This window comes from Phaeoacremonium minimum (genome assembly GCF_000392275.1).
Source record: "Phaeoacremonium minimum UCRPA7 unplaced genomic scaffold PA7_03_scaffold_215, whole genome shotgun sequence".
In the NCBI taxonomy this organism is placed as follows: Eukaryota; Fungi; Ascomycota; class Sordariomycetes; order Togniniales; family Togniniaceae; genus Phaeoacremonium; species Phaeoacremonium minimum.
The window spans coordinates 45,550-63,299 of record NW_006921121.1 but is presented as its reverse complement, the minus strand read 5'-3'; the positions used below and the strand labels follow the sequence as shown (position 1 = coordinate 63,299).

At 52.9% G+C, this 17,750-nt stretch overlaps 4 protein-coding genes across 4 annotated transcripts; 1 reads left to right on the top strand and 3 right to left on the bottom strand.

The window, feature by feature from the left end:
• Positions 1–2,746: 2,746 nt before the first annotated feature.
• UCRPA7_2896 (putative g protein-coupled receptor protein) lies at positions 2,747–4,483 on the bottom strand (the record flags this gene model as incomplete). The annotated part of the gene is made up of 1 exon (XM_007915473.1): positions 2,747–4,483. One exon carries the CDS (start codon positions 4,481–4,483, stop codon positions 2,747–2,749), a length of 1,737 nt encoding a protein of 578 aa, XP_007913664.1.
• A 912-nt stretch (positions 4,484–5,395) lies between these two features.
• On the bottom strand, positions 5,396–6,435 carry UCRPA7_2895 (putative usp domain-containing protein; the record flags this gene model as incomplete). The annotated part of the gene is made up of 2 exons (XM_007915459.1): positions 5,396–6,106; positions 6,181–6,435. 2 exons carry the CDS (start codon positions 6,433–6,435, stop codon positions 5,396–5,398), a joined length of 966 nt encoding a protein of 321 aa, XP_007913650.1.
• A 5,141-nt stretch (positions 6,436–11,576) lies between these two features.
• Positions 11,577–13,161, bottom strand: UCRPA7_2894 (putative eukaryotic translation initiation factor 3 protein; the record flags this gene model as incomplete). The annotated part of the gene is made up of 3 exons (XM_007915457.1): positions 11,577–11,660; positions 11,751–12,788; positions 12,850–13,161. The coding sequence occupies 3 exons, from the start codon at positions 13,159–13,161 to the stop codon at positions 11,577–11,579; spliced, it is 1,434 nt and encodes a 477-aa protein (XP_007913648.1).
• A 664-nt stretch (positions 13,162–13,825) lies between these two features.
• On the top strand, positions 13,826–17,227 carry UCRPA7_2893 (putative elongation factor 2 protein; the record flags this gene model as incomplete). The annotated part of the gene is made up of 4 exons (XM_007915478.1): positions 13,826–13,888; positions 13,942–13,962; positions 14,025–16,776; positions 16,845–17,227. The coding sequence occupies 4 exons, from the start codon at positions 13,826–13,828 to the stop codon at positions 17,225–17,227; spliced, it is 3,219 nt and encodes a 1,072-aa protein (XP_007913669.1).
• Positions 17,228–17,750: the final 523 nt, after the last annotated feature.

Sequence of the window (17,750 nt, the reverse complement as noted above, 5' to 3'; positions counted from 1 at the left end):
CCGAAAGATTCCCAAGCATTTTGATCGTCCGTGTAGGGGCGCTCCGAAGCGGCGAACAGCGCTAAGAAAAGTTCAGCCAGCCTTGCTCTCTCAAAACCATTGCTTTTTCTCAAAAACGTGCATTGACTCTCGGAGAGAAGAAGCGCGTGCTTCGTTCTCCACAAGTAGTCCCACGCATTTCACTTTAGCTCTTTCAAATTCTGCATCTCGTCGTCGTTTAAGTCAATGTCGTCGTGTTCCCATGAGCCTAGGAGCCGCTAAGGGGAAACATAGATACTAGAGATAGCCTTTAGTGAGTACAAAAAAAAACATACAACACCAGGGATTCGCTGGTCGTCACCGACCCAACTACTGGTCTGGCCCTCAGCAGCTTGTCTAGGGCAGAGCGGACGGGATGCCGAATTCTCTGCTGGGTATGGTCGTATGTGATGGTTTGGCTGTCAATACTGATATTTATGGAAGTGTTACAACAGGTGCCAGTTGGTGATGTTTGTAGCTAAGGCTTGGTGTTATAAAATTAAGCAGTCATGCTTCTCCTAACAACACAGCTCTTTAATTATTGCAAACTTGCATGTTCCGCGAACTCTATCCTAATCAAATTGCACTGAGTTGAGTTCAAATATGTTTTAATAAGGAAGACTGAGTTGAATTTCCGGCACCCTTTTCCTTGTGAGGCTGTCCTCCCAGGCAGTTGGTTGTTAATCGAGTTTATATTTTGACCAATTAGAGCTGAGCATGGACTTTCGACCAACATCCATGGATACCAACATAGTCAAAATAATCTGACTTCGATGCTTCACAGAACCTCGCATTCGACACTAGCAAGATTGCAAACACTGGAAAACTTTTACTTCCACTCTTCCCGGGAACAAGAGGGATAGTATTCAATTCAAAGTGGAATATTTCTCGTGTCTGTTTCGTTTGCAGCTCACAGGAGCGAACAAACACATTGGCTAGATAGAGGCTTCTCTTTAAACATTTCAACAGATTATGGCGGAAATAAGATACGTTTATTTTTATAGATGCCCTATTCTGACTCTCATATCATTGTTATTGGTTGGATTTTGTGTTCAAGCTGAGCAGGAAGCGGTGATAACCGTTGAGCAGCCGTAAATAATATTCAGAAGCTTCACACTCGAGGCCAAGCACCAGGCAATCTTTCTGGGCACTAACAAACTTCGTTATAGGACACCAACTCCAAGCAAATGGGTAAATCCTCGCGTGCGCAATATGATAGATTATCCTCTTGCTATATGCCTTGGCCCTGGACAACTGTAAGTATCCCACAAAGATAATAACATCAGCTCGTGTGAAGTCTTGCATCACAAACACTAAAATATCTTGCTGTTATAGTGTCTCGTCTCACTATGATGCTTTTGATGTCGCGAGGACAGTAGCTAAAGTGGATGCACCACGAACATGGAGAGAATGGGTGTGACAAACTGTCCCTGAGGGATTGAAAGAGTGTTTTTGGAAAAGAGATACCGTAAGAGATTCTCAACATATCAAAATCGTGACGAAAGCTGAACTGAATTGTCTCAGTCACCCAGATCCAGTCTACGGCGGTTGCGTGGAGATTCTGCCAGCGTTCCTAGAGGCCATCAACCTCATCATCGACGAAACTACTCGCGTTATGCCCCATTCGGTGCAAATCGGCTACATTGTCTTGCCGCCGGAGCTGTTCTTTTACTGGAGTCTTCTAGATGACGTGATGCACGAGATGTTCGACTACTATCCCGATTCCCGCAGGGGTTGTTACAATGAATACGACGTCATCGGTCATATAACATCAGCTCAGTTTGCTTATGAGTTGATCACGCCTGACGATCTGGGTGTTCCATGGGTCCCTGATGGACGAGAAATATGGGAAGAGTTTGGGCAGCCTCGCCACGATGACATCTTGGCGGAACCTGATTCCTACATATTCATGGCCAATCTGAAACGAGATTATCTCGAAATCGCACCGTTTTCTATGACATTTGGTGGCGAGATGCCGATGAAACAGAAGCACCTTCCAGATCTTGGAGAGGACTTTTTCAGCTGCTGGGAGCAAGTTATCAAAACGGCACTTCGGTAGTTCAAATACCTCTAAGTAGAGAATTTGGACACGCTGTTAAGATGCTCGCAATAGGCATAACGTCATTCATGGAAAACAACAGCTTTCCGCAACAGGAGGAGTTGCTCAACGCGGTGATTGTTGCTGGCGGCGCCTCGGAAACTGCCATGGAAGCTCTCGGTCTCGCAGTGCGTCAGGCACTACCATTCTTGAACAGCTCGCGATTCCTGGATAGTCTTGATCCAGCCTCCGTATTCAGCTTGGGAGCTGCGTTATCCAGTCGCAATTATCGTCTATACGGTCAACACCACGACTACGATTGCAAGGCACGGGAGTCTACGAGGAGCCCATGGGTTTCCTGCTGATGATGAATTCCCGTGCAATTGGTTTGGACTCGAGGTCCTGGTTTATTCATGTATTAGTCGGTAGCAGTGAAGGAGATAGTAATAAGATTTTCCATCTATTACATTATATTAACTTACAAAAGCCTCTGTCTGTCCACGTAGACTAACTTGGCGATCACTACAAATACGAGAATCGTTCAAAGAACATCACCCCTGATTTGTCCATCGGATGTTCTCATTCAACCCATATATAAGGTGGGAGCATATTCAGCCCACGAACTATGTACAAAAATCTCCATACTCCTACATCAAACCATGCCAGTATTATAATGTGTTACTCAAGTCCTCATGATCTCTTTTGTCCCATCTCCTCGCCTCCGTACTCGTCCCAATCATCCCAGTCACCACCGCCCCCGATCTTCCGCCCTATCCATATACCCACCGCCGTCGCCACACTCGCGAGCAGAAACCAGCCCTCGAACCAACGATCAACGAAGCCTGGCTCTAATGCGCTCTGCAAGGCATCACCAACGGCGCTACTGACGTCCTTAGGTAGATTGCTTCGGAGTAGTAGGGCGGCTGAGATAACATATGTGGCAGAGATCTGCCCAATGAGCAGGGCTAGGTTAGCCTGTGCCTGATAGAGCAGCCCAGGCGTCCACTTTGCGAATATGCGAAAAGTCTGAACCACCGAGTTGGCGCTGGCGATGAGGATCACCCCAGTCAGTAAGAAGGAGATCTGGCGTGCCCACGCAATCTGGTCGAGCTTCGGGTCCCAGTGCTTGGCGAGCAGACCCAGAAAGCGATTGATCGGGTCAGAAGACGAGAAGCTCGAGCCGGGGTTATAGAGTCGGCGCAAGCTGGTGAGAGACGTCGCCATGACGCGGTATAAGCAGTACAGGCTGAAGGCGTACGTCGGAATATCGATGAGCAAGCCCACGGCGGTACCTGCGCGAGCTTGTGCACTCTGTCTGGTTTGCAACTGTGACAGAGACGATGACAGATTCGCCTCCATTGTCTCTAGGCCAGAGATCTCAAGCTGCAGAGTCTTGATCTCTGCGGCATCGCTGTTGCCCATCCCCTTGAATGAGCCCACAAGCTTGCCCATCATCCCTTTTGATCCCGCCGCAGCCGATGTCTCCGCAGCCACCGCAAGCTTTCTCTGGAGTGATCGTAGGCGATGTCGTTTCGTTAATAACAGTTCGCTAGTAGCATCGATTCCCGACTGCTTCCTCGCAATGTCCGCATCCGTAACCGGTTTCCTCCTCGCACCCCTATTATCAGCAAACGTATGCCACGGGCTGGACACACTCGCAAACCCCGAAAGCAGCGCCATCAGAGCAATGCCAATGACGCCGATCCGCTCAAGACACGCCCGCGCCAGCGCCTCGCGCGACCAGCCCGGCCACCCAAGGCTCTTCTCCTCGTCCGCGAGCTTCGTGCCGATCGACACGCCCGTGCTGTCGAAGTTGTCCCGCGCGTCCCGCGCATATATATAGCTCTCATCGCTGCCCGGGACCGCGCGCCCCAGGCTCCAGAAGACGAACAGCCACCCGCCAAAGATGAGCAGCTGCAGCGTCCACGACACGCGCGGCAGGCGGCCCCTGGCGGTCCGCTGGAAGCGGAAGCCGGCGCCGGCGACGACGCTCTGGATCTCGAGGAAGGGGATGAGGGCGACGAGCACGAACAGCAGCGTCGGCACCACGGCGCGCAGGGCGGCGTCGCGCGCGCGCGCGGGCACCAGGTCGGCGATCTCGGCGAGGATCAGCTCGCCCAGCACGGCGGCTAGGCCGATCGTCGCGGCGAAGGTGGCGGCGGCGACGCGGCGGCGGACGCTCTTCGACCCGTGCTCGGCGTGCGCCTGCTGCAGGGACAGCGGGGCCGACGCCGGCAGGTAGTGGTCTTCGCCGTCGTCATGGGCACTCACTCGGGAGAGCTTGGGGAAGACCTTCTTGGCGGCTACGAGGGCGACGATGGCGAAGGTCGCGAGGAAGGGCGAGAGGGAGAAGAGGGTGCCGATCGTGGTAGACGGCCCGGCCGCCGTGCAGAGGTCATCGCCGCAGTCGTACCGAGACGTCGGCATTGGCGAAGCGCTCGAGGGTGGAAAGCACCGGATGGGCGAGTGGAAGGTATGGATATGCAGGGACCTAGTCAATCTGCTAGATCTTGCTGGTAGTAAGAGGATCTGAAAGCATTATTTCCTGTATCGTGTCGCTAGAGAGAAACGGACGAGAACTATCGACGGGTCTACATTCGAACGGAATGCAACAGTGTTGGTCTGAGAACAAAGCTGTTGGGTGTCGTTGAGGATTGTCTGTTGGCCACGAATCCCCCGGCGCAGTCGTCAGCGCAAGCGAAACATGTTCCACCTCAGACTCACAGCGTAGTACCTGAAAATCGCAACCGAGGCACGGGCCACATGTGACGACTGGGCACCTCGAGATTGGCTTTTTGCTAGCGCGGGGTCACGAATCAGTGGCCGCTATCACTGCACTTCCCCACCACCGGGCATCCCTCCCTTCCCCGTCACAGTGGGCTCCCGATGCATCGGTGGCTACCCCCCAATACGCAGTTATGTGATTGTAAGCTGGGACATTATATAATGAACATTGCTGCAGTATTATTGGGGTCTATTGCACAAGGATAACCCGAACCCACCTGATGTATGTAGTCTCTGAAAGTAGTAACAAGTGTTTTTCATAGTGCTAAGTTAGAGTAATGATGTTTCTTCCTGTTGGTATAGAACCTATAGACGCTGTAATAATGGTAAATGAAACAATAAACAAACACAAGGGAGTCCGAAGACAGCCACCGCCTCTGATCTGTGAGACCTCTTCCCGACTCTGCCCTAGAAACCTGACAGACTCTTTTCCGCACGTGTGCAATTCCCCCGGTCCTGAACACCGTTCCCTTTTGAGGCCGCCCTGGACAAAGAACCCTTTTCCTTTTCGACGAGATAGAGCATGTGAACGGACTGTCTAGGCAGAGGGGTCCATTATGTACTTGACGAACTCTGCTTTCCAATCTCTCCACCGCCGTCTTCGTCATCTTCATCACTACTGCTAGTCTCCTCGATGACCGGATTACTCTTGAGCAGTGCCGCTGCCTCGCCGACCTCCATCTCGTGAAGTCGCTCTTTCTTCTGGGACTGGAGGATCTGAGAGCCGCTCGCAACATCGAACTCTGCTTCGTCGTCCTCGTCGTCGTCACCACTCTCATCTCCACTGTCGGGAGCAACAGCGGTGGGTGTGGCAACAACCCGGCCGAGCTCGTCATCGGGGGTGTCGAGTGCTTGCAAGGCAGAAGCCACTGACTGGCGAGGTCCTTGTGGTGACTTCTCCTTGATCGGTTTGAGGGTGGGGTCGAACGACGCGGGCAGGCCAATGGCTGCGGCAACCTTGTGCGCTTCTTCATCGGCGGATAGTTTCGTCTCTATGTCGTACAGGCTACTATTGTCACTATCGGCCTCATGCAGTCCCCGGTTGATCGCAAGCATCTTAATGTAGCTCTGTTTGTCCGGATCCTGACTTCGCTTATCCTTCTTCTTTTGTCGTTTCTCATCAGGCCTGACTACAACGACGGGAATCGGCGAGTATTGGAGACAATATTTCGAGAATGAATTCCTTGTGTTGAGAAGACCTTGCATGCCACCCAGCGATCTGCCTCTTGTGCCCACGATAAGCATTGAAGGTTGGTACATTTGAATCTGTGCCAGACAGAAGCAGTTAGTCCTGATATCAGGCAAGCGTGAATAATGCAGCATGGGCAGAAGTCACATACCAGTCGCTGGAACGTCGAGTGCAGCTTGCCGACAGCGTACTCTAGCACGATGCTGATAGCACGACTGGTGCCACTTTTCTCTTGGATCTTGGCGATCATTGCATTCGCTTCGTCCTGGTAGTCCTTCGCGCCGACGGACCTGACGTCCTTCTCAACGACGCGCACGCAGACTACCTCATCTCCATCGTCGACAAACTCGTCCAGCAGCCATTGTAGTGCATCGTTCGAGTACGGGTGTTCGTCTACGCCAACCATGAAGGTGCGAGACCGCCGCTTCGGTTGGTAGCCATCATGCCTCACGTTGACCGTGTAAGACGGGGTGTTGCTTTTGGTAGCCTCGCCCACCACGACATTGTCGAAGGCCACGTGCGGACGGAATCTGCGAGGATGGACCTCTGTTAGCGTGGCCATGACAGCAAACGAATCGAGCCGGGCACCAGGATGAGGCAAAGATCCATGAAACAAGGGCTGGAGAAGCGGAAATGTGGAGTGGAATGAGTAAGATCAAGGTGTAAGATTGACGAACGAGAGCTGCAGGCAATCGTGCTTGAGGGAATAATGTTAGACAAGGAATGAGGCAGTGCTTAGGCTGGCGATCAATAGGTAGAGGGGACACAATTGAACGTCTAATCCAGCGCCAAGTAAGATATGCTCCTGGATAAGCGCGGTGCAAAGCCTGTTGCTGTCTGCTTCCTGACGTCTATCCCACCCAGATCGGCAATTCAACACCTTCAGAGGGCTTCCTCGTTCGTCCGGGTTAGAGAGACCGACCGACCTGACGGGCGCCGTCCGTAGATAAAGTGTTGCAGTCGTGCGGAGTGGGGTGGGTGGGGTTTGGGTAGTGTCATGACGAATGACCAGCTAAGAGAGGCTAGGGGAGCTCCGTGTTCTGGCGAGCGAGGGAGAGAGGCCCAAACAATGGTATGTATAGTGTAGTGTAGTGTAGACACGGCAATCCTCCTGTGCAAGCCGCCTCTTTGGGTAGTTGGAAGCGCTATGTGCGCGCTCCACCAGCTGCCAGGGACGCACATGACAGCTTTCCCCGCCTGGAGAAAGTCGAGGCCAGTCCAGCCCTTCTGCTAAGTTGCAAGTACGTATCCCATCCCATGCGAGCCATGCCTCCCACCGAGCGAGGCTAAGGGTCCTGTGGGGGAACATATGCGCGACGCGCAGAAAGTAGCAGATGGAGCACACGGCCCGCGACTGCAGCCGGTCTGACTATCTTCGTGCAACGATGGACCTCATGCGGAGCATATTTTAATGCAGACATCATCCTTGTCCGGCCAACACTCGAAGGTCGCGTTCCGGAAAACCAAATAGGGGCCTAAAGAAACAGAATGATATGCACTCACCTCACGGGGTTAGGCGACGATGCTCGAAGGCGATGAGCATCAGTCTTTCTCTGTTGTCCTTGGGGCAGTGACGGGTTGCGAGGCGCGCGGAATGACACCGATGCAATGGACGATTTCCTAGAACCTGGACTGGGACGTTCGTCTCCATCTTCGAGAACGAGGGGCTGTATAGCAGCCTGGCCACCGGGACTGGTGATAGCAGGACTGACAACTGTAGATGTGCTTGCGCTAGACGTGGCCGACTCTTTGCCTTCCTTGACCGAGTGGAAGGGGGCCTTGAAGGTGAGCCGTGCAGTGGGGACCTCTTCAGTCGACTTATGAGAGAAGTAGTCACCACTTGGACGGGTCGGCGTGTCCTGCGTCTGAGACTTGGGAGGGAGCTGCGAGGAGGGCGACACGTCGGAGTCGGGGCTCTTAGTAGCGGGCGTCGGTCGAGATGATGCTGCCTTCACCGGGGGTGATGCGACCTGGCCGGACATAATAATATTCGATTGATATCGGGGGACTGGGGTGATGCGAAAGGATAAGATGAAATTTCTATGCCAGTGCTCTTATGGCCTCGGAGAGAGGCCGGCAGAGGCTATTTCGTACGGTCATGCATTGAGTCGGGAGGTGGTGGAGAGACACTCGTAAGAGAGCAAGCAAAGCTCTCTTGTCTCTTGGCCCGGTACTTGCTGAGCAGGTAGACAGATGTCGGTAGGTCGGGAGGTAGGTAGGTAGGTAGGTAGGTAGGTCAAGGTAGCTTTGGCCCCACGAGGAATAGAAACCTGAGATTGGATGGAGGTGTGTCGTAGGAGGGTTCGCTTCGCTTTCGCTCGGCTGACGGAGCTCGGCGTCAGGTGAGTTTGTTGGAGAGGCGATCGAGGCGACAAAAGAGGTTGAAACCCGACAACACCAAAAAAAAAGAGGGTGGCTTGCGAGGACGATCGAAGAGGTGCGGTTGTGAGTAAGGAGGAGTAGGCAGACAAATGAGGTGAGGTAAGGTATGCTGGTTGTTTGGTACGGGTCGGTAGAGATGATGTATGGGCCTGAAGTATATTTGTCTCCGGCTGCGCTGCACTGCGCCAAAGTCGAAAGGTTGATGTAGTACGAGATAAAGCTGTGCTGCAGCAGCTTGATAAGCTCCGGCCAGACAAGAAGCTTCAAAATCCCGTAAAATCGCACGAGGAGGCTCCTTCAAGGGAGGATGGATTGCAAACACACTGCAAATTTCTCGTTTGGAAGAGAAAAGGAGGAGGTAAGGCAGCAAGGTGGATGTGGTAGGGTAGATGAACAACAGCGGGCCCACGGTCTTTGCAAAGAAGTAGGTAAGGTAGGTACGGTAGGTCGGTAGGCGCGATGTGGTGTGTGGTGGTTGCCAAGAGCTCCCTCACATCTTGAATAACAAGGAGAAGATTGTCTATAATACTGTAAGCTACCTGACTGGGCAAGTAGATAGCTGAAGAATACCTTGACTTGACCTGACCTATCTATTCATCATATTACATAGGTACAGTACCTCCCTCTTCTTCTCATTACGAGCGAAAGGGCCGGCCGGTGACAGAACCCAGCTATGGGCAGCGATATAATAACAACTACCGTATCCTTCTCGAACGAAATTCGATGTGCTTCCTCCGCCATGTCGCTATCTCACAAAGGTATAGCGACAATGAACTGGCCGGGGTCCGGAACGGCACGTTATGTCACTATACGTCGAGGACCCTGTTATGTTAGCCGGGCTTGGACCACGCCAGATCAAACATGACATCGTGTTCTTCACATGGACTAGAGACCTGAAAAGCTTGATGAGATTGGTACGGAGGAGTACTGGTACTGGACACATCACTCACTCACAGCTGAAGTATCAATCCACCTACGCTGCTTACGATAATGACATACACCACATAATAACGCAAGGGGGCTCACCGAGAAAGGGAGCAATCATCATCCATCAGTCAGGCAGGCCATGCTGCCTCCTTTGCATTACTCCGTGCCAGCCTCTGTTCATTCTTTCTTCTATCTAGACCCCGGCCCCGACCCCGATGCTATGACTGCGGTACCCAGCCAAGCTCCTCCTTCACTTGATACGCCGCCCAAACAGCATCCTGGCACCTGGGCTGTCTTGCACACCATCTTGACAACCCCGCGACACAGCTATTGCACAGCACAGCTCTTGGCCCCAGCTAACGCGTCTTGGCAGCCCTCCACTGCCAAGGAAGCCTGCGTGCAAAGGCGGTGCCGTACCCGCCATCTCTCGCCCTTCTTGCGTGGTCTTTTGGTCTCTGGCCTTGGTCTGGATCTCTCCGAGGGCCAAATGGTGCCGTCCTATCCCCTTAGTTGCCCTGCCTTGCTTGAGAAACCCCCTACACTGCTGAACATCCTGCTGCCGCGGCGTGCGGCGTACATACATTGGTAGTGTAGGAGGGCAGATGCCGGCGCAGGCCAAGACCCCGGGGCCCCTCCAGCCAAGCACAGCTGTGCCCTACCAACCTTCGCAGCTGGGTGCAGCGGCGCCCCGTAGATGCTTCGCGATGGATCGGCTCAGTATCGTTGTCGTCGGCGACTCCTGGCGGTCTGGATAGAGCGGATGCGCGTGCCGGCCGGCCATTTTCTCCTTGCTCCTTTGTTCTACTATCTACCCAGCCAGACTACTTCTGATCTTCGAATTGGCATATGATATCGACAAGGGCGGTACGTGCCGAAGCGATGACGGGCGGGCCACCCCCTGCTCGCTAGTCCACTGCGTGCCTAGTCTGGGAGCTCTCATTCACTCATTCAACTCAGTAATTCAGTCAATCAATTCTTTTTTACACCACAACGTACAACCTACATATAGACTCATGGTTACAGGCCGTGGTAGATGGCATCACCTTCCTGCAGCTAGTCGCGAGGCCTGCAGCATGCAGCCTCACCGACCTCAATAAGCATCCGTCCAGTAGGACGAGTTGTCGCAGATAGCTGTCCCGAGCTACTCCGAAGGCAACAACAGACAGGTACACGTAGTATGGAGAGCTCTGACGACAAGCAAAGCATGTACAAGGATGAGCAGCAGGAGCACAGAGGAGGAGGGAGGACGAGCTCCTACGAGCATCCGTCTATCTGGCAGGCAAATGGCCGCCGTGCTGTGCAGATCCGACAAACGGAAACGGCACAGGCTGGGGTCTTGGCAACGAGATATCATCTATCATCTTTTTCGAGGTACCGTAGAGTATGGGAAAGATGCTGGTGCTGCGCGCGCGTATGAGGTGAGGAGCTCTGCTCACACTCCACCATCCGGATGCAAGCCTCCTTCTGCAGGGCAGGTCCTGGCCCTCCTCGACTCCTCCTCCTCTTCCCCGATGTACGGAGTTTGGGCGTATCCCGAGCGGTGAAATCGCGGAGCTGCGGGCGCTGCGTCTCCTGCGTCTGCCAGCTGTCATACCCTACTATTCCCATGTAGATGCTGCCCCTCCCCCAGCCATACCGATACGCGGCTGAGAAAAGCAACCCCTCGGACTGGCTGGCTTGACTTGACTGACTCACGTACGGATATGCACACCTCATGTACGAGGTTATGAGATCACCCACAGACAACTCACAGCAGCAGCAGCAGCAGCATGGATATGACATGCAAGGAGCTTTGGCCGCTGTAGATACACAGGCGACCTGTCCAGTGAGAATGGTTTGACGTTGGATTTCTATTCCATTTAATATAGGGCGGCTCGTTCCTTGTGGAGCCTATCCTAGTGGTGGTCGGTAGTCTTTGCTCTGCTCTCGGTTCACAGTTCCCCCTGGGGCCCCCTCCAAACCGGCGTGTCCATCCGTCCATCCACTGTCCAGGTCTATGGCGGAGAGGGTGCCATCGTCAAGGATTCTGTGTTTTGCCAAACCATCCGCACCGCACGTTCCTGATTCCCTCGTTACCGAGACGCCAATGCAATGCAAGCTGATAAAGAGCAACCTGCGCGAAACCACTTGCCCCAAATTACAACATGACTAACAAGATAACAAGATGATTTGGCGGGAGCGTCCGATAGCAGATCTATCTTCCTTTCCTGTTATCCACCCCCCCTTCCCTGTCTTTTTCTATGCGTACGTGCGCGACAGGTTGCGGAGGTACCAGTCCACCAGCTTGCGGCCGACCTTAGCTTCCGAGATGTGGATCAAGTCCTGTAAGATGCCGTCAGCACACGTGTTACACAAAAATCTCCGAGCACAACGAATGTAGGGGGATGGTGGAATGGTGGTAGTGGTACTTACACCTTGCATGGCGTAGTCAAGGTCGCTAACATTGACCCAGTCGCCCTCCAAGAGCCCGTGGTCGGACCAGCGCAGCTGCTTGGTGCGCTGCTTGTTCACCAGCAGCCAAGAGCGAAGCTCCTCAGGCTTGACTTCCAGGAAACCAGCCAGCTTCTTCAGATCCATAGTCGTGTAGAGGCGGAGGTAGGACTTGACCGTGGGGCTCCACATGTTGGTCTTGACCTCGTCCATGAAGATGGACAGGTGGTGCTCGATGGGGTCAATGTTGGACTCCGGGTTGTCGAAGTCTGGGGGTACGGGGGAGATGAATTTGGGGCATGCTGAGCGGAACAGCTCCTCAAAGATAGGCAGCGACTCGGGGCCGCCCCTCTGGAGCTTGAGCAGCTGATCGCCGTACTTCTCGCGCAGAGCGGTGTGGATGGTGTCATCCAGGCGAGTGGGGTGGAACGCGACACAGATGGCGATCAGAGCGTACATCTGGTCGTTCTTCTTTGTGATCGAATCGTACTGCGCGTTTTTCTGGAAATTCTTCGTCCGCGAAACATAGACGAGAATGTGGCTAAACATGCGGATGGCATCCGCATAGCGGCGCATCATCATATAGGAGAAACCGACGTAGTAGTACGTCGTGAAGTGAGCTGCCATCACTCGAGCGAACATGGCCTTCTTGTTCAACTCAATGTCATCGAGCGTCTTAAGAGCGAGGCTGAAGTCTCCAAGAAGAGTGTGGACTCGAAGAAGACCGATGATGGAGAAGTATCCAAGCATTCGGTACAAGTTCTTGGAGCCGTACTCTCCGGCCACGGCCATAGGTTCCTCATTTCGCCTCATAGCAGCCAGCTGCTCGGTGATGTTCGATCTTTGGATCAGCGAGTACAGGACATTAAGAACACTGTAGCATCCCCATGTGTTGGGATTCTCTCGCAGAATCTGAATTTCCTCCTCGTTGTTTGCTTGCCTCGCGATTCTGTTACGGTAGGAGGAGAAGGAGTTGAATTGGTAAATGAATTCGTCGATCACGTCCCAGGCCCAATAGTACTGCCTGTATGTCAGTAACAGTTCCTCTCCGCGTAGTCTCGAAAGCTGCGTGGGCACTCACAGATGGGGGCTCCAGGTCCACGGGACCGTCAGAGTTGAGGATGAAGTGGAACAAGCTGCAGTATGAATCGTAGCTCTGGAACTTGACCTCAAGAGGCGCTGAGAAGTCCAAGGGTTGAGCAGCAGCTGCCAATCTTGACTGAATGTCATCAGTCTGCTGAGCCATGGTCAGAGAGTTGACCTGTTCCAGATCCTCCAAGCCATCCTCATATTGGACTTGTTCCTGGTAATCCGCGACCAAGGCCTCCTCCTCGACATCGCTGTCGTTGTCGATGGCCCGGACGGGCGTGGCGCCGTTCTGAAAACCGCTCATCTTGTCAAAATTTGATCAAGACAAGTTCGAAGCCGCAAAATTCTTGCCGGTGTCGAGGAAATCGATGGGATCTTCCTCGTTCTCGTCGTCGCGGGGTCGTGGATTTTGAGGGGCTTGGGCGCGTCGAATATTTCGAAAATCAAAAACCCTAATTTGGTGTCGCCTAAAATTTCAAGCTTCCCGCTAGTGGCATAAAACGGCTTCAAGCATGTCGAAGATATGCAATGAATTTTGCGAGTTTCACGCCAATGAGAAGAACAGGCTGATAATCTGAATCAGGAGATACTGCGAGCACAATATACACACTGAGAATAATTTATCAACAGCAGTATTGAACCCAGAAGAAAGGGTGTCTGTACAGTCACGGCGAGAAGGCAAGGTGCTCTGTCTGGTTGCCCCTCCAATACAAGATACGGGCGGGTGACTGTTAGCGCTTTGCCTGCGGACCGCACCAATTAAGAGATCTAGCCTAACACTGCCGCCGATAGGCGATGTCACTTTGCCCCGCCACCGACTGCATCGAGATTTCTCGTCAGTGTTACTCATCGTGAGTCCAACATCGCTGTCCTGGCCCTGATGCTTTCCACGCCATATTAAGTGGCCTCATTGCAAGTCTTCCCATTTGCTCTTCAAGGAAGCATCATAAAGGCCGAACAGAGTCAAGATGCCGGTCGTCAGTCCTGAAAAGCTGGCTAAGCTCCAGCAACATGCTGATGATGTTCGAAATGTAAGATATCATCTCATCCTCTTTGTTTGTCAACTGCAACTAATATTGTACAGATTTGCATTCTAGCCCATGTTGTAAGTGAAAGATATATACGATAGATCATAGTTGTAGGCGCATAGGCTAAATGATAATTTAGGATCATGGCAAGACGTCCCTCACAGATGCCCTCATCGCCACAAACGGCATCATCTCACCGAAGATGGCCGGCAAGATCCGGTACCTAGACTCGAGGCCGGACGAGCAACTCCGAGGAATTACCATGGAGTCTTCTGCCATCTCTCTCTTCTTCAACATGCTCAGGAGGTCCAGCCCTGAAGCTGCCCCTGAGCCGAAGGAGTATCTCATAAACCTGATCGACTCGCCGGGCCATATCGATTTTAGCAGTGAAGTATCAACGGCCTCTCGTCTATGTGACGGAGCTGTGGTTCTTGTAGATGCCGTTGAAGGAGTGTGCAGTCAGACAGTCACTGTCCTTCGACAGAGCTGGACAGAAAAGCTAAAACCTCTTCTGGTCATCAACAAAATGGACAGGTTGGTCACTGAACTCAAGATGACCCCAGGCGAGGCATACATACATCTCAGCAAACTCCTAGAACAGGTCAATGCTGTCTTAGGGAGCTTTTTCCAGGGCGAGCGCATGGAGGAAGATCTCAACTGGCGAGAAAGGATGGAGGAAAGAGTCCAAGCCGCTGCCGCCAAGGAGGCCCAATTAGTAGATCAACAGAGCGAATCTGGCGAGCTGCAATTTGAAGAAAGAGACGACGAAGAGATTTACTTCGCACCAGAGAAGAACAACGTTATCTTTGGCAGTGCTATCGACGGGTGGGCCTTCACAGTCCGACAATTTGCAGGACTGTACGAGAAGAAGCTGGGAATTAAGAGAAACATCATGGAGAAAGTGTTATGGGGAAACTTTTATCTGGATCCGAAGACAAAGAAGGTTCTCGGGCCTAAGCATCTCAAAGGGAGGAACCTGAAGCCCATGTTTGTACAGCTTGTGCTGGAGCAAATATGGGCAGCCTATAACGCCACCACTGGGGGAGATCATGGGAAGGGCGATCCGGTATTGTTGGAGAAGATCACAAAAGGTCTCAACATAACCATTCCGCCACACGTCATGAGGTCAAAGGACACGCGATTGCTTTTGACCACTGTCTTCTCCTCTTGGCTCCCGCTATCAACGGCGCTGTTAGTCTCAGTTGTGGAATCACTCCCGTCACCGCGGACAGCGCAAGCTGAGCGTTTACCCGAACTCCTTGATTCATCACCTGGCTCAGACTACATTGACCCCACTGTACGGGAAGCCATGGTCAAATTCAAGACAGCGAAGTCCGATCCCGTTGTCGCATACGTTAGCAAAATGGTCTCCATACCAGAAAGCGAGCTGCCACAAAATAAGCGCCGTGGGCCACTCAGTCCAGAAGAGGCAAGAGAGCTCGCTCGAAAGAAGCGTGCAGAGGCAGCTAGGGCGCAAGCAGCGGTCGAAAGCGCTGGCCCCGTCGACGCATTGGCTACCGCCCTAGAGACAGCGACCCTAGACGAGGAGCCCGCGAAAGATGAGCAGGGGGCTGACCCTGAACATCTCATAGGCTTCGCTCGTATCTACTCCGGTACTCTCTCCGTAGGAGATGAGATTTACGTCCTTCCTCCAAAGTTTTCTCCCGCACAGCCGAACCAAAACCCAGTACCAAAGAAAGTGACGGTTGAAGCACTTTATATGCTGATGGGCCGAAATCTAGAAAGCTTAGATTCCGTTCCAGCAGGTGTAGTCTTTGGTATTGGTGGCCTAGAAGGTTCGGGTATCTTGAAGTCGGGTACTCTATGTTCAAGGCTTGACGGTGCAGTCAATCTAGCTGGCGTCGCGAATATGGGTGGTCGACCAATTGTTCGAGTAGCTCTTGAGCCAGTCAATCCCGCCGACCTGGACAAGATGATCAACGGACTAAAACTACTGGTTCAGAGTGACGCATGCGCGGAGTACGAACACTTCTCCAGTGGCGAGCATGTCCTGCTCACAGCAGGTGAGCTGCATCTTGAACGCTGCTTGACGGATTTGCGAGAGCGGTTCGCACGATGCGAGATCCAAGCTGGTGAGGCGATTGTTCCGTATAGGGAAACCACCGTCAGGGCAGAAGAGATGCGGCCGCCGGTGAATAAGGAACTTGGACGGGGAGCTGTCGTGGGTGTGACCAGCTCGAAGCAGGTGTCAGTCACTCTAAGGGTGAGGCCACTGCCTTCTGAAGTGACAGACTTCCTCAACAAGAATGCCGGTGCTATCAAGCATCTGTATTCGGGCGAGAAAGCCAGCAACGGAATAGGGGCAAATGGTAATGATGCCACACAGTCCAACGGGGAAGAAGATACTATCGACGAGGAAGCTGATGTCACAGAGGCAAAGTGCCTGTCAGTTGAAGATCTGAAGACCCAATTGAAGTCTCTGCTAGAGACTGGTAAGGGTAGAGAGACGTGGAAGAACGTTGTGGACCAGATATCGGCATTTGGGCCCAGAAGGATAGGGCCGAACCTGCTGATCGACATGACGAAAGAGGGTTGTCTGCCAAAGGCATTCGATGCTGACGAGAACAGTGATGACAGCCCCAATGTAAATGAGAAGCTACATGGCCGGCACTTCTCCGACAAGATTACATATGCTTTCCAGTTAGCCACCCAGCAGGGACCCCTTGCCCATGAGCCAGTTGAAGGCATCGCGGTCTTCATTGACGAAGTTACCATCAACACAGCAGACGATGAGGCCTCGGCGAGAGACAGTCTAGGACGACTTACGGGAGAGGTGATCAAGACTGTACAGCAATCCATTCACAAGGGCTTCCTGGACTGGTCGGCCCGCATTATGCTGGCCATGTACTCCGTCGAGATCCAAGCAAGCAGTAAGTCATTCTTAATACCGACTTTTGTTCAGTCCGTCGCCAATGCTAACTTTATCTCCTCCCAATAGCCGAGGTTCTGGGTCGTGTCTACGATGTCCTCACCCGCCGCCGCGGTCGTGTCCTATCCGAGTCCATGAAGGAGGGCACGCCGTTCTTCACGATCCAGGCCGTCCTCCCCGTGGCCGAGTCCTTCGGGTTCGCCGACGAGATGCGCAAGCGCACCAGCGGCGCGGCACAGCCGCAGCTCATCTTCACGGGCTTCGAGGTGCTAGATGAGGACCCATTCTGGGTGCCGTTCACGGAGGACGACCTCGAGGATCTGGGCGAGCTGGCAGACAAGGAGAACGTCGCCAAGAGGTACATGGACAAGGTTCGTCGGCGCAAGGGTATGATGGTTGAGGGGCGGAATGTGGCGCGGGATGCGGAGAAGCAGAAGACGCTGAAGAGGTGATGTGTTTGCTGCATGACGGGTGGAAGCTGGGCTGAAAGTTCTCATAACAAGTAGTTACATGTAGATACCATTATTGAAATCTAAGACAGCCTTAATCGCTGCATTGATTGTGAGGTTTTCATCGCCACTTACACTGAAGTCTAATATATCATACCAGCTTGATGAGCATTCGAGTCAGTTTGCTTGTTTTGCATACGAATTGAGAGGCACCGTGTATTAGATGAACGAAATATCTGAATTTGCACTTTTTCATTCCTTGTACCAAGTCTAAGTAAGATGCGCACGAGAAGAGAGACGTGAAGCAGAAGCCATTTGGGCAAGATGCCACATCGCAGAAAGCCACACTTGCAACCACCGAGAAGCAACACTGCAGACCATTCTCTGCATGTTCTGACGAACAAATCGATGAGACGCTCACAGCCTCGCGTCACCGCAGCTGGATCAGACCAAAGCAAAAACAATGAAGGCCCTGTCCTCCATCATAGCGTACCATCATCGCCGTGTGCGATGAAATGAGCCGGCC